Below are 16296 nucleotides of genomic sequence, written 5' to 3' on the forward strand. Positions count from 1 at the left end.
CCTGGTCCGATATTCCGTAAGCTCGTATTTTTTTCACTAAACGTAAGTGCGGAACCGTATCAAATGCCTTCCTGAAGTCCAGGAATACGGCATCAATCTGCTCGCCAGTGTCTACGGCACTGTGAATTTCTTGGGCAAATAGGGCGAGCTGAGTTTCACATGATCTCTGCGGAATCCATGTTGGTTATGATGAAGGAGATTTGTATTATCTAAGAACGTCATAATACGAGAACACAAAACATGTTCCATTATTCTACAACAGATTGACGTAAGCGAAATAGGCCTATAATTATTCGCATCTGATTTATGACTCTTCTTGAAAATGGGAACGACCTGCGCTTTCTTCCAGCCGCTAGGTACTTTACGTTCTTCCAGCGATCTACGATAAATTGCTGATAGAAAGGGGGCAAGTTCTTTAGCATAATCACTGTAGAATCTTAAGGGTATCTCGTCTGGTCCGGATGCTTTTCCGCTACTAAGTGATAGCAGTTGTTTTTCAATTCCGATATCGTTTATTCCAATATTTTCCATTTTGGCGTCCGTGCGACGGCTGAAGTCAGGGACCGTGTTACGATTTTCCGCAGTGAAACAGTTTCGGAACACTGAATTCAGTATTTCTGCCTTTCTTCGGTCGTCCTCTGTTTCGGTGCCATCGTGGTCAACGAGTGACTGAATAGGGGATTTAGATCCGCTTACCGATTTTACATATGACCAAAACTTTTTAGGGTTCTTGTTTAGATTGTTTGCCAATGTTTTATGTTCGAATTCGTTGAATGCTTCTCTCATTGCTCTCTTTACGCTCCTTTTCGCTTCGTTCAGCTTTTCCTTATCAGCTATGATTCGACTACTCTTAAACCTATGATGAAGCTTTCTTTGTTCCCGTAGTACCTTTCGTACATGATTGTTATACCACGGTGGATCTTTCCCCTCGCTTTGGACCTTAGTCGGTACGAACTTATCTAAGGCGTACTGGACGATGTTTCTGAATTTTTTCCATTTTTGTTCCACATCCTCTTCCTCAGAAATGAACGTTTGATGGTGGTCATTCAGATATTCTGCGATTTGTGCCCTATCACTCTTGTTAAGCAAATATATTTTCCTTCCTTTCTTGGCATTTCTTATTACACTTGTAGTCATTGATGCAACCACTGACTTATGATCACTGATACCCTCTTCTACATTCACGGAGTCGAAAAGTTCCGGTCTATTTGTTGCTATGAGGTCCAAAACGTTAGCTTCACGAGTTGGTTCTCTAACCATCTGCTCGAAGTAATTCTCGGACAAGGCAGTCAGGATAATGTCACAAGAGTCTCTGTCCCTGGCTCCAGTTCTGATTGTGTGACTATCCCATTCTATACCTGGTAGATTGAAGTCTCCCCCTATTACAATAGTATGATCACGAAACTTCTTCACGACGTTCTGCAGGTTCTCTCTGAGGCGCTCAACTACTACGGTTGCTGATGCAGGTGGTCTATAGAAGCATCCGACTATCATATCTGACCCACCTTTGATACTTAACCCAGATTATTTCACATTCGCATTCGCTAATAACTTCACTGGATATTATTGAATTCTTTACTGCTATAAATACTCCTCCACCATTGGCGTTTATCCTATCCTTGCGGTATATATTCCATTCTGTGTCTAGGATTTCGTTACTGTTCACTTCCGGTTTTAACCAACTTTCCGTTCCTAATACTATATGCGCACTATTTCCTTCAATAAGAGATACTAATTCAGGAACCTTGCCCTGGATACTCCTGCAGTTTACCAATATTACGTTAACTTTTCCTGTTTTTGGTCTCTGAGGACGGACGTTCTTTATCAACGATGATAATGTCCTCTCTGGTAAGCCGTCAGGTATTTTATCGTTTCGCCCAAGGGGGGGTCCCTCTAACCTAAAAAACCCCCGTGTGCACGCCACACGTACTCTGCTACCCTAGTAGCTGCTTCCGGTGTGTAGTGCACGCCTGACCTGTCTAGGGGGCCCTACAGTTCTCCACCCAATAACGGAGGTCGATGAATTTGCAACCATTATAGTCGCAGAGTCGTCTGAGCCTCTGGTTTAGACCCTCCACACGGCTCCAAACCAGAGGACCGCGATCGACTCTGGGCACTATGCTGCAGATATTAAGCTCAGCTTGCACTCCACGTGCGATGCTGGTTGTCTTCACCAAATCAGCCAGCCGCCGGAAGGAACCAAGGATGGTCTCAGAACCCAAGCGGCAGGCGTCATTCGTTCCGACATGTGCTACTATCTGCAGCCGGTCACACCCAGTGCGTTCAATAGCTGCCGGAAGGGCCTCCTCCACATTACGGACGAGACCTCCCGGCAAGCACACCGAGTGCACACTGGCATTCTTTCCCGACCTACCCGCTATTTTCCTGAGGGGCTCCATAACCCGCCTAACGTTGGAGCTCCCTATAACTAATAGGCCCGCCCTCTGTGACTGTCGGGACCTTGCCGGAGAATCGGCCACTGGCCCAACAGGCGAGGCATCCTGTGGTGGCTCGGAAACGATGTCATCACCACTAGGAAGCACCCCGTACCTGTTGGAAAGGGGTAAGGCAGCTGCCACGCGGCCAGATCCCACCTTCGCCTTTCGGCCAGGCACGCGCGAGCCCACCACTGTCCGCCATTCACCCTGGAGTGATGGCTGACCGGTAAGATGCTCACTGCCGGAAGACGCAGCGACATCAGGGGTTCCATGTGATTCCAAGGCCACCGAAGTAGGCATAGGTCTCACCACAGTTGCCCCAACGCCACTACGAGCCGACACCTGCGCCTCGAGCTCGATGAGCCTAACAGACAAAGCCTCCACCCGCCCCCGAAGAGTGGCCAATTCTCCTTGCGTCCGCTCACAACAACCACAGTCCCTACACATGACTATGTTTACCCTACTCTATACGGTGACAAATTTCCAAGATAATCTTCTGATGAGCTACTCTGATAATCAAGAAACACTCACTGAAATACGAGACGCGAAAACTACGCTAGGTTTTCCCATTGCTTCTTGTGGTCGGAGTCACACGCGAATCTTTCCGTGAGATCTAACTGAACTGTATCATCATGCCAGGTTACGTCTTGACAGAGCTGTAAATATGGACGCTTATCGCTGTCACATCCAAGTCACAGGTACGTCTTGTGTGTCGTACGTTTAAAATTAGTGCAGTCTGAGGCACGTCCCTTGCCATTTATCAAGGACGATTCTGCTTTTGCGCCGTTGGTCCAGGTCATTATGAACACGGTCAGAGCTGTTATGCTTCATCGTCTCCGTGTCCTAGGCGTTAGTGTTGCTAGCTACTGACGTGTAAGTCTGGGGGTTCGATTCCCGGTGACTATCTGAGATTGTTCTGTCGTAGAATGATCTGAAACTCGGTTCATTCGCCTATGTGATACTAAATGAAGGGCTTATTTCAAAGTAGTACAACGGCATTTTTGTTCTTTCTGAGCTACAGAGTCCTAAAGTTAAATGAGTGCTGAAAAACTTGCAGTTGAGATACCAGAAACACTCAAGTATATATACTCGAATATTTCTGATATCTCAACTGCAGATTTTTCAGCGCTCATTTAACTTTAGGACTCTGTATCTCAGAATGAACAAAAATGGACTTGTACCGCTATTGAAATAAGCCCTTCAAATGGGAGTAGCCTAACTACATCTACATCTACGTACATACTCCGCAATCCACCATACGGTGCGTGGCGGAGGGTACCTCGTACCACAACTAGCATCTTCTCTCCCTGTTCCACTCCCAAACAGAACAAGGGAAAAATGACTGCCTTTATGCCTCTGTACGAGCCGTAATCCCTCTTATCTTATCTTTGTGGTCTTTTCGCGAAATATAAGTTGGCGTCAGTAGAATTGTACTGCAGTCAGCCTCAAATGCTGGTTCTCTAAATTTCCTCAGTAGCGATTCACGGAAAGAACGCCTCCTTTCCTCCAGAGACTCCCACCCGAGTTCCTGAAGCATTTCCATAACACTCGCGTGATGATCAAACCTACCAGTAACAAATCTAGCAGCCCGCCTCTGAATTGCTTCTACGTCCTCTCTCAATCCGACATGATAGGGATCCCAAACGCTCGAGCAGTACTCAAGAATAGGTCGTATTAGTGTTTTATAAGCAGTCTCCTTTACAGATGAACCACATCTTCCCAAAATTCTACCAATGAACCGAAGACGACTATCCGCCTCCCCACAACTGCCATTCCATGCTTGTCCCACTTCATATCGCTCTGCAATGTTACGCCCAAATACTTAATCGACGTGACTGTGTCAAGCGCTACACTACTAATGGAGTATTCAAACATTACGGGATTCTTTTTCCTATTCATCTGCATTAATTTACATTTATCTATATTTAGAGTTAGCTGCCATTCTTTACACCAATCACAAATCCTTTCCAAGTCATTTTGTATCCTCCTACAGTCACTCAACGACGACACCTTCCCGTACACCACAGCATCATCAGCAAACAACCGCACATTGTTGTCCACCCTATCCAAAAGATCATTTTTGTAGATAGAAAACAACAGCGTACCTACCACACTTCACTGGGGCACTCCAGATGATACCCTCACCGCCGATGAATACTCACCAACGAGGACAACGTATTGGGTTCTATATATGTTGAGAAACTGATACGCAAGCCGCCGATGTTGCGTCAGATCGAGACGCTAAGTGTGACTCGATATTTGCTCTGGTGCTCATTATGGAAAATGAATTGCTTCATTTAGGTTACCTCAGTATGTTCTTCAAGTAGTGAGCTGGAACGTGTTGGGCTGCGACCAGAATACGCATTCTTTCATTACCTTTCGATGTAGACTGAAGATAGAACTTCCAATAAGTTTGAAACTGCAGATGATTCGCAGTGACAGATATATGATACTTCTTCGGCTCGACTGGAGGAACACACTGACCACTTAATGTTAAACTGTCATTATCTCTTACTGAATGGTTTGTTCTCTTGTACAGCGTACTGGAATGACACATCGGACATGTTGCAGGTGAACCCGGAGCGCCTGGCTTGCAGGGTCCTCCAGGGCCCCCGGGACCAGCGCTGGAACCTCCCAGCTTCAATGAGGTAGCACCAGGTGAGCACAGCCAACCTCAGCTCTGACTGCTGACACCAGCCTAGTGTTCGTTCATGCTTTTTATTTACTTTCTTTATTTGTTTTTATCCATAAGAGATGCTCTGTGTCCGAAAGGTCTATGGTCTCGTGGACTTGTAAAAATTTTAGGCTTCTAAGTCATTTCAGTTAAAAGGTACGCCCATATTTTGATACTCGAGAACTCACTGATCAAAATCTATAGGGTAGACCCAGAATAGTGAAATTTGCCCGAAGACGCACAGTTTCACATTACAAGTAAAGGAAAAAAATCGGAAAAATTTTAATATGTACTTATATCACACGAAAAGAATATTTTTTATTATTTTTTATCAGTCTCTTTGTCTGCCCGTCTGTTAAGACCCCTTTTCCTCTGGAATAGGTTGACATATCAAGTTCATATTTATGTCGCATACTAAAGTCTATGATCCTTTGGCGGTCTGAAACATTTAAGATCCTAAGTCAGTTCGATCAAAAGATCTGACTGTTTCCGTCACATATTTTGAAACTCTCAAACACACTCATCAAAATCTGTAGGATACTTCCGGTTGACATGGAGTCATGAAATTCAGCAAGAAGCAAAGTTTGACAGTAGAGATACATGAAAAAATCGAAAAACTGGTAATATCACGGAAAAAAATTGTCATTTTTTTATCCGTCTCTGTGTTTGTCTGTCTGTGAAGACTCTTTTTTCTTGTAAACAGGTTGGCGTACAAACTTCAAAATTATGTCGTCAAGGTCTATGGTCCCTTTGTGGTGTAGAAAGTTTAAGCTCATAAGTCAATGTAATCAAATCATACGGCCATTCATGTCACTGATTTTGACACTCTTGAACTCACTCAGCAAAACCTATAGGGTACTCCCCTTTGACGTAGTATCATCAAACCTGATAAGAAACAAGTAAAACAAAATTCTGAAAATTGTTAAATTGTATCACATGAAAATATCTTTCTGCCATTAGAACATACATTGCATTCATCATCCGTCAAAACCATAATAGACAAACGTTACTGCAAGGAAACATAAAATGTAAGTCGTAGTAATGATATAGTAACTAAATAAAAAATATAATTATTAAATCTTCTATATCTATGTATATAAACTGAAGTCCCTGCTCACTTCTTTTTTTATGTCCTCTGTAGTCCGAGGAACTACTGTAGAGACTTTGATTCGGTCTTCGAATTCCAAAAATGTTCAAATGTGTGTGAATTTCTAAGGGACCAAACTGCGGAGGTAATCGGACCCTAGACTTACACACTACTTACACTAACTTATGCTAAGAACAACACACACACACACCCATGCCTGAGGGAGGACTCGAACCTCCGACGGGGCTTCGAATTCCCTGGACCGATATCTTGCCAGTATCTCTACAGAAAACAGGCAAAAATTGTTGAGATTCTCGATTCCCAGGATGGATGAAATACACTGAAGCGCCAAAGAAACTGGTATAGGCACGCGTATTCAAATACAAAGATATTTAAACAGGCAGAGAAAGGCGCTGTCTGATGCAGTTGTTAGATCGGTTACTGCTGCTGGAATGGCAGATTATCAAGATTTAAGTGAGTTTGAACGTGGTGTTATATTTGTCGCACAGCATCTCCGAGGTAGCGATGAAGTGGGGACTTTTCCGTACGACCATTTCACGAGTGTACCCTGAATAGCAGGAATCCGGTAAAACATCAAATCTCCGACATCGCTGCGGCCGAAAAAAGATCCCGCAAGAACGGGATGAACGTCCACTGAAGAGAATCGTTCAACGCGACAGAAGTCAAGCCCTTCCCCAAAATTGCTGCAGATTTCAATGCTAGGCCATCAAAAGGTGTCAGCGTGGAACCATTCAATGAAGCATCATCGACATGGGCTTTCGGAGCCGAAGGTCCACTCATGTACCCTTGATGACTGCACGACACAGAGCTTTACGCCTCGCCTGGGCCAGTCAACGTCGTCATTGGACTGTTGATGACTGGAGACATGTTGCCTGGTCGGGCGAGTCTCGTTTCAAATTTTATCGAGCGAATGGACGTGTACGGGTTGTAACCTCCCCACAAAAAAAATTTTAATTAATAATTATTATGGATAGCGATTCTAATTTTAGTGTAACCTCAGAACAAAATTGGTTCCCATTTATAACCTCCCTACAGAAATTCATTCACATTTAACCTCCACACAAAATTTGTTTCCCATTTAATGTAAGCTCGAAGCAGAAAAATTCTTAAACCTCGTAATAAAAAATAAATTCAGTAACCTGGTAGAATTTGGACGACAGCAGCGCTGCGTCATGGCCCTGTAAGATCATTCTGAATAAAAAGGAAAAATTCTTACCTCAATAAAAACGGCGAATATATCTGCTCTTATATAAAATTTTTCCGGGACAGCTCTGTGCAATGCTGGCCGATAGATTTGTCATTTATGAAAGGAAGCAACTGATTTTTCTTTTGCAACAATAGGAATGATCATGGATTGAAGAAATTAGTAAATTCTTTAAATTGAAATGAATGTTTGTTAGAAATTACTTTATATCACGAAGATTATTACGAGGGCCGTTCAGAAAGTAACCTCCGGTTGATTTAAAAAAATACACCAAGTTAAATAAAAATATTTTAATATATACATCTTACAACTACATCTTTGCACTATTTTTCTACATAGTCTCCCTAGCGATTGAGGCACTCTCTTCACAAGCTTTGAAATTCCTTCTGCATAAAAATCACCCGCTTGTGCCTGGAGCCAGCCTGTGACCGCATCTTTGAGCTCTTCGTCGTCATCAAACCGCTGTGACCCGAGCCATTTCTTCAAATGCATGAAGAGGTGATAATCACTTGGCGCCAGGTCTGGGCTGTAAGGTGGATGGTTGATAACGTCCCACTTGAAGGACTCAAGAAGGGCCGTTGTTCTGCGAGCAGAGTGAGGACGGGCGTTATCGTGCAAAAAAACGATACCGGAAGTCAGCATACCACGGCGTTTGTTCTGTATAGCCCGTCGTAACTTTTTTATTGTTTCACAGAACACGTCTTGATTAATGGTCGTACCACGTTCCATGAATTCAACCAACAACACCCCTTTGGCATCCCAAAACACCGTTGCCATCAGTTTTCTGGCAGAAAAATCTTGCGAGGCTTTTCTTGGTTTGGTAGGCGAATTTGAATGTGCCCACATCTTTGATTGTTCTTTTGTCTCAGGGTTCACGTACTTAATCCAAGTTTCGTCACCGGTCACGATTCTGTTTAACAATGGTTCTCCTTCGTCCTCATAACGTGACAGAAAGTCTAATGCAGAGGCCATTCTTTGAGTTTTGTGGTGGTCGGTAAGAATTTTGGGCACCCATCGTGCACAGAACTTACGGTAACCCAATCTTGCTGTCACTATCTCGTACAAGAGAGTCTTAGAAATCTGTGGAAAACCAGTAGACAACTCCGACATTGAGAAACGTCGATTTTCACGAACTTTTGCATCAACTGTCTGAACGAGTTCGTCAGTCACCAATGATGGTCTACCACTCCTCTCTTCATCATGAACGTTTTCTCGTCCACTTTTAAATAATCGTACCCATTCACGGACAACTCCTTCAGTCATAACTCTTGGTCCGTACACGGCACAAAGCTCACGATGAATAGCTGCTGCAGAATATCCTTTGGCTGTAAAAAACCTTATGACAGCACGCACTTCACATTTGGCGGGGTTTGCTATTGCAGCACACATTTCAAACTGCCACAAAAACTAAACTAGCGCAGGTACGACGTTCACTCGACCTCGGCTTGATGCCGACTGACCTGTTGAGTGCGTGAACGCACAGATGGCGTCGCTACTCCCCCCACAACCCGCACAGTGACCAATCGGAGGTTACTTTCTGAACCGCCCTCGTATTAGGGCATTTTAAAAGATTTACATGGGACTTCACATAACATTACTAGATATGCGCGAGGCTGCTTTTTACCTTATACAATAATACTCAGGCTCCGGCATCGCTGCACCGCGACCGGCCCAGCCAACATGATACACAAGACTGGACTGACAAGCGCAGACTGGCGACTGCTCGCTAGCAACAACTTACTGCTACTGCTACACAGTTCGTACTGCAGTCAACACTGCTCTTTGGTCTCAGATTCTCTTATAGCTTCCATATCGCAGGCAGCACATACCTCTCACAGGGTATGGAAACAACCTCATGAATGCATGGAGCCTGTATGTCAGCAGGGGACTGTTCAGGCTGGTGGAGGATCTGTAATGATGTGGAGCGTGTGCACTTGAAGTGACATGGGGCCCCTGATACGTCTAGATACGACTCTGACACGTGACACGTAAGTAAACATCCTGTCCTGTCACTGGCATCCATTTATGTCCATTGTGCATTCCGACCGACTTGAGCAATTCCAACAGGACAATGCGACACCCCAAAAGTCCAGAATTGCTACCGAGTAGCTCCAGGAACACTCCTGAGTTTTAAACGCTTCCGCTGGCCCCCAAACTCCCCAGACATGAACATTATTGAGCATATCTGGGATGCCTTGCAACGTGCTGTGCAGAAGAGATCTCCACCCCTCGTGCTCCTACGGATTTATGGACAGCCCTGCAGGATTCATGGTGTCACCTCCAGCACCACTTCAGACATTAGTCGAGGCCATGCCACGTTGTGTTGCGGCACTTCTGAGTGCTTGCGGGGACCCTATCCGGTATCAGGCAGGTGTACCAGTTTCTTTCACTCTTCAGTGTATATTTGTTGTTGTATCTGCTCGTGACTGGCAACAATTCTTGTGTAATTAAAAGTAGTCTGTACTCGGAGGCCACCTTGTACTTTAATCAAGTCAGCTATAAGATATTTTCTAGGCGAAAATTCGAGTGTAACTTGACAATGCAATACAATGTTCGTCAGTGAGTGCTAACAATAGCCCTTTACGGTTAACAAAAGATCTACATATTCAGAAGCTGAACTTCACCTGCAATACCGCTTGAAGCAATAGAATGTAGGCAACTGGCCGTGGAATGTAGAATCGAGACTTGATGTAAATTCCAAGGCCACAATTCCTGGCTGCTGCGATGGGAACCTACCCATAGCTCTTATTATCTATACTTTCCTCACTCTTTCTGTAGTTTAGCTAGATGTACTCAATTTTTCCCCATAGTTTATACCTTTGTATTAAGTAGTAGTGAGCTGCAGAAAACACTAACAGGATTATCACTCTTTCAGTTATTGTTACACTATCAAATAACGCAATGTACACAACTTGTGAGTGACTACGTCAACTGTGTATCATTTCACTGTTGTAATTACAGTTGTTAGTTTGTAATTAATGGAATGTAGGGTTCAGCACAGTATCTAGATGACTGGCAACAACGTCCATCCACCGAATAACGGCTGGCAATAATCGCTGTGCAGAAAACAGATTTTTATGACTGAAATCATTGCCGCCATTTGATGTAAGTTCTTTTTAAATTATTTACTTTTTACTACCACGATTTCGGCTGTAGAGCCATTTTCAAGTTCAATTGTGAAAAATAGTCGGTAAATATCAGATACCTATATCTGCATTACATATCGTCGTCAAAAACAAACATACGTGGAATGTATACGAGTCGTTTCATATTACAATCTGAGTGCTAATTAAAACAAGGATTACAGGCCACATAATGGTAGACATACTTTAAAGTTCTGTGGTATGACTATACCAACACAGTGCTGTGGTATTCACGATCAGTTTTGGACGCATATAGTCCATTCTTCTGGAACACTTTCTTGATTCGAAGTTAAAAATATGAGTTTATATATATGTTTGTTTAAAGTAATACCGCCTCTCTTTAGCGGCTCGGCAGTTATTCGATCATTTCCTGGAGATTTGTGATATTTTTGATAATTCACCACTTTCTATACTGCTACAAGAGTGGGCTCTTCTGCTAATGGTTCTACAGCAGGGTATATGCGTTGTTTCCCATTGATATGGTCTCCTCCAACTTTTATTTAAAATATTCCCTCCGTCTGTCCAGCACTTTCCACATGCCTGTCAGCAGGATTCCATCTTCCTTGCCGCCTATTACATTAAGTTTATACCCTTGTGTTCGTCTTTTTAATTTCTTATAAAACTTTCTATTCTCATTCCTATATAGTACTTTTTTTAAGGCTTTTTAAGGTATCTCTTTTCTTTCTTCCGCGTACACTTGTTGCTTCTATTCTCTTTTCGTTATACTGAAAGGTTCCTTCTGTTTAGTTATGCATCGTTAGCTTTTTGTATCTCTCTTCCTCTGTTTCCTTCTCTCTATACTAGAGCATGCCGGTAGCGTGTGTGGCCAAGTGGCTTCATTGACACGTGCTTGCTCGTTTGATACATTGCTCGGAAGGATTGAATTTAAGGAGCCGGCCCGACGTTTAGTTAAATGATCTGATGATTATTATGTTAATATTGCGCAACGGATAACGCGGGGGAGGGCTCAAACAACCAAGTGGGCAAGTCAGTAAAGGCCACGCTCTATCATGATCTATAAGGGCATCACTTTGTTGGTAACATTGCTCTCTACTCAGGACTGGGGTTTGTAATGATCATTAAATTCATGACATTGCTCTCGACACAGGACTGGGGTTTGTAATGACCACTAAATCCATGACATCCAGTTTATAGGTCATTTATTGTCTAGATCCCAGAAATTTTACAAACTTAATATGACATTTATTATCTATATTCCCCAAAACTTTACAAATTTAATAATTGCAGCAAACAAAGTCAAGTCAAATATCTTCTAGTTTTGTCTCGCACTGAAGATGCTTAAACTAATAGACATCTCGTTTCTACTTAAGTACTGGGAAAGAGGATGGGTCTACGTTGCTGCGCTTGTGGTCCGTCTGCTGGGACAGTGATCGAAATTCGCACCCAAGGTTACTACTAGGACCGAATAACAAAAATTCTCTTTGGCGGAAAAACGGGGGAACAAAGCAGACACAAACATCTCCCATATTCACAAAAGAAAGCAAATTCTTAAAAAATAAAACATCCTGTGAAATACAGCACACGCAAATAATCAATTAACAGCACACATAAGCATCCTCACCTTAACTAATTTCCAAGAACGAACTGGTAGCTCGCTGGTAGTGCAATTCTGCACCACGTGGGTGACCGATACCAACAGCTAATTTCTTTGTACTCACCCCTCTGTTCGTTCTTGCTTTCCATACTATACAATCATTCACACGCTCAACCTATTCTTTATCAAAGTAGTTAGGACGTGCTGCTTGCAAACGGGGGTTAAAAAGGAACCGTGAACAAAATTTATGAGATGGCCTAGAAAAATTTTACGTCACACGCTTAGAACCTTAAGTATGTGACACACGTAACTCCTATCAGGTTTCACACGGAATCGTCATCCAAATTACTCATCAGCCGTTACGACCACGTGTTAACTAGGTGGGGTAAGGCTCCAGGTTACTTTAAAATTGCAAAAAAAAAAAAAAAAAAAAAAAAAAATACTGCTTCTGAAAGTGAAACTATATAATTTTTTAGAGCTATTGCTGCTCTCGTGTGCTGAAGGCACCAAGTAATTGCAACACTGTAAAGGGATAACGCGAGCCCCCATGCTCGCCTCTGAAAAAGAAACCCTAACTGAAAACTTTAATTGTAAAGGCAAAATTTCTAAAAAAAAAAAAAAAAAAATGAATGAATGGCCGTAACAACACGCTAAGTATTTCAATCCTTGGAAAAGAGCGGATTAGTAACAGTATAAAACATAATACCTCATCCCACGATAAAATTGGCAGCAAAGACGGAGATTGCCCTCGATTCCGTCCGCTCAGTTCAGTCGCTACCCCAAGAGTGACTATCATGGCGGCTCTCAACGGCCGTTCCCTTACTTGGAGGGGAAGGGGACCTGTTACCAACCCCGCACTAACCCCTGGCAAACAGGTGCAACATCTCTGTCTTTACTCCAGGCTTACGTTGGCACCAACCGACCTACAGGGTGACCACACCTCTACCTTGGCACTACCAGCAGACGAACTCTTAATACAAACCCCTACTTAATCAACCCAAGGCAACGTAGTGGGATTAGGGAAAGGAAGTGCATTTATGTAATTATGAATTGAATTAAATAAACAGATAGTCCACGTCTTCACTCGAGATATCACACTGTTTAAACTAAAAAAATGTTGAAAGTATATTCAATGTAATGCAGCAAAAAAACTAATTGTAATGAGATGGAACAAACTGTTCCCACTCTATACATAGCACAGTTAATTCTCGTATTTCGTTGGTGACATTTTAAACTTGCTTCTTTCTTATCTTGCACCACTTGTTTACATTCATCATGATACCACACCTCATTTCTAAGTCTTCCAGGTTCCCATATCACTACATCCTCTGCTACAGTTATGACATTAATCTTAAGATATTCCCGTTTCTAGCCTGTGTGATTACTGTGCTCCACTACCTGTAAATTCTATCTCAGTTTATTCTGATATTCAAAAGCTGCACCATTATCTTCCAATTATTCAAAAATCCATTTCAGCTTTCTCATAGTTTATACGTCATAGCAATCCTTTTCCTCATTTCTGCAGCCACAAGGTAGTGGACCGATTCTGAATTTGCTCCCAACAACAAGCGTTCAAACTCAGTGTTATTTGCTCATCTTTTGGATACCAATGGTTCAAATGGCTCTGAGCATTATGCGACTTAACTTCAGTCGCCTAGAACCTAGAACTAATTAAACCTAACTAACCTAAGGACATCACACACATCAATGCCCGGGGCAGGATTCGAACCTGCGACCGTAGCCGTCGCTCGGCTCCAGACTGTAGCGCCTAGAACCGCACGGCCACTCCGGTCGGCTTTTGGATACTACTATGTGGTCAATTTAATCTGTATCATTTGTTGCTGGAATTTTCTAGGTCCCTTTATGAGTATCTTTTCGCTGGGAAATATGTGCTTGCTGCCTTAAGATCAACGCCAACTGCGAACTGGCAAGTCGCAGCCCATTACAATCATGTTCGGACATGGTTCGTGCTTACCACAGCACTGTGTCGGCAAGGATTGCTGCAGCTGAGCACGTCAAAGCGAGTCAGCCGCGCGTTATGTTACCTGTAACCTTTTTTTTTAAAAAAAAATTCGCACTCTTAGTAATATGAGGCGACCCATATACATGCCCACATATGTTCTGTAATACACTACTGGCCATTAAAATTGCTACAGCAAGAAGAAATGCACATGATAAACGGTTATCCATTGGACAAATATATTATACTAGAACTGACATGTGATTACATTTTCACGCAATTTGGGTGCATAGATCCTGAGAAATCAGTACCCAGAACAACCACCTCTGGCCGTAATAACGGCCTTCATACGCCTGGGCATTGAGTCAAACAGAGCTTGGATGGCGTGTACAGGTAGGTACAGCTCCCCATGCAGCTTCAACACGATACCACAGTTCGTCAGGAGTAGTGACTGGGGTATTGTGACGAGCCAATTGCTCGGCCACCATTGACCAGACGTTTTCAATTGATGAGAGATCTGCAGAATGTGCTGGCCAGGGCAGCAGTCGAACATTTTCTGTATCCAGAGAGGCCCGTACAGGAGCTGCAGCATGAGGTCGTGCATTTTCCTGCTGAAATGTAGGGTTTCGAAGAGATCGAATGAAGGGTAAAGCCACGTGTCGTAACACATATGAAATGTAACGACCACTGTTCAAAGTGCCGTCAAAGCGAACAAGAGGTGTCGAGACGTGTAATCAGTGGCACCCCATACCATCACGCCAGGTGATACGCCAGTATGGCGATGACGAATACACGCTTCCAATGTGCGTTCACCGCGATGTCGCCAAACACGGATGCGACCATCATGATGTTGTAAACAGAACCTGGATTCATCCGAAAAAAATGACGTTTTGCCATTCGTGCACCCAGGTTCATCGTTGGGTACACCATCGCAGGCGTTCCTGTCTGTGATGCAGCGTCAAGGGTAACCGCAGCCATGGTCTCCGAGCTGATAGTCCATGCTGCTGCAAACGTTTTCGAACTGTTCGTGCAGATGGTTGTTGCCTTGCAGACGTCCCCATCTGTTGGCTAAGGGATCGAGACGTGGCTGCACGATCCGTTACAGCCATGCGGATAAGATGCCTGTCATCTCGACTGCTAGTGATACGAGACCGTTGGGATCCAGCACGGCGTTCCGTATTACCCTCCTGAACCCACTGATTACATATTCTGCTGACAGTCATTGGATCTCGACCAACGCGAACAGCAATGTCGCGATACGATAAACCGCAATCGCGATAGGCTACAATCCGACCTTTATCAAAGTCGGAAACGTGATGGTACGCATTTCTCCTCCTTACACGAGGCATCATAACAACGTTTAACCAGGCAACGCCGGTCAACTGCTGTTTGTGCATGAGAAATCGGTTGGAAACTTTCCTCATGTCAGCACGTTGTAGGTGTCGCCACCGGCGCCAAACTTGTCATCTTCGTGGTGTAGCAATTTTAACGGCCAGTAGTGTATTTCGACGACGATGTGTCATTCAGACGTGTCTGACATTTACGACTCTTTTTCACCACTGCACTTGAAAAAGACTCTACACCCCAAATCGCGATTGTGAAAAACTAAATCATTTTAAAAAACTTACAGGCAAATGGCGGCAATGATGGCAATGATTTCATCCAGAAGGTACACTGAGGTAACAAAAGTCATGGCATACCTCCTAATACTGTGTTGGACCCCCTCCTGCCCGGCGTGGTGCCTCAACTGGGCGCGACATGCACTTAACAAGTCGTTGGAAGTCCCCTGCAGAAATATTGAGCCATACAGCCTCTACAGCAGTCCAAAATAGCGAAAGAGCCGCCGTTAGATGATGTTGTGCACTAACTGACTTCTCGATTATATCCCATAAATGTTCGATGGGATTCATGTCGGGCGATCTGAGTGGCTAAAGAATTCGCTCGAATTATCCAGAATGTTCTTCAAACCAGTCGCGAACAGTTGTGGCCTGGGGACATGACATCGTTGTTTCGGAACATGAACTCCATTAATGACTGCAAATGGTCTCCATGTCACCGAACATTATCATTTCCAGTCGATCATCGGTTCACTTGCACCAGGGGCTCAGTCAATTCCACGTAATCACAGCCCACACTATTATGGAGCCACTGCCAGCTTCCAAAGTGCCTTGTTGACAACTTGGGTCCATGGCTTTGTGGGGTCTGCTCCACACT

General features: G+C 43.7%; 1 protein-coding gene across 3 annotated transcripts in view; it reads left to right on the plus strand.

The window, feature by feature from the left end:
- Nucleotides 1-16296, plus strand: part of LOC124788124 (collagen alpha-1(XVIII) chain-like) — a 674174-nt gene that overhangs the window by 586484 nt on the left and 71394 nt on the right. For all 3 annotated transcript variants that reach the window (XM_047255257.1, XM_047255259.1, XM_047255258.1), the window contains one exon: nt 5010-5096. In XM_047255257.1, the coding sequence (XP_047111213.1) occupies nt 5010-5096 (87 nt within the window). The remainder of the gene's footprint in view (nt 1-5009; nt 5097-16296) is intronic.

Source organism: Schistocerca piceifrons, chromosome 3 (assembly GCF_021461385.2).
Source record: "Schistocerca piceifrons isolate TAMUIC-IGC-003096 chromosome 3, iqSchPice1.1, whole genome shotgun sequence".
In the NCBI taxonomy this organism is placed as follows: domain Eukaryota; kingdom Metazoa; phylum Arthropoda; class Insecta; order Orthoptera; family Acrididae; genus Schistocerca; species Schistocerca piceifrons.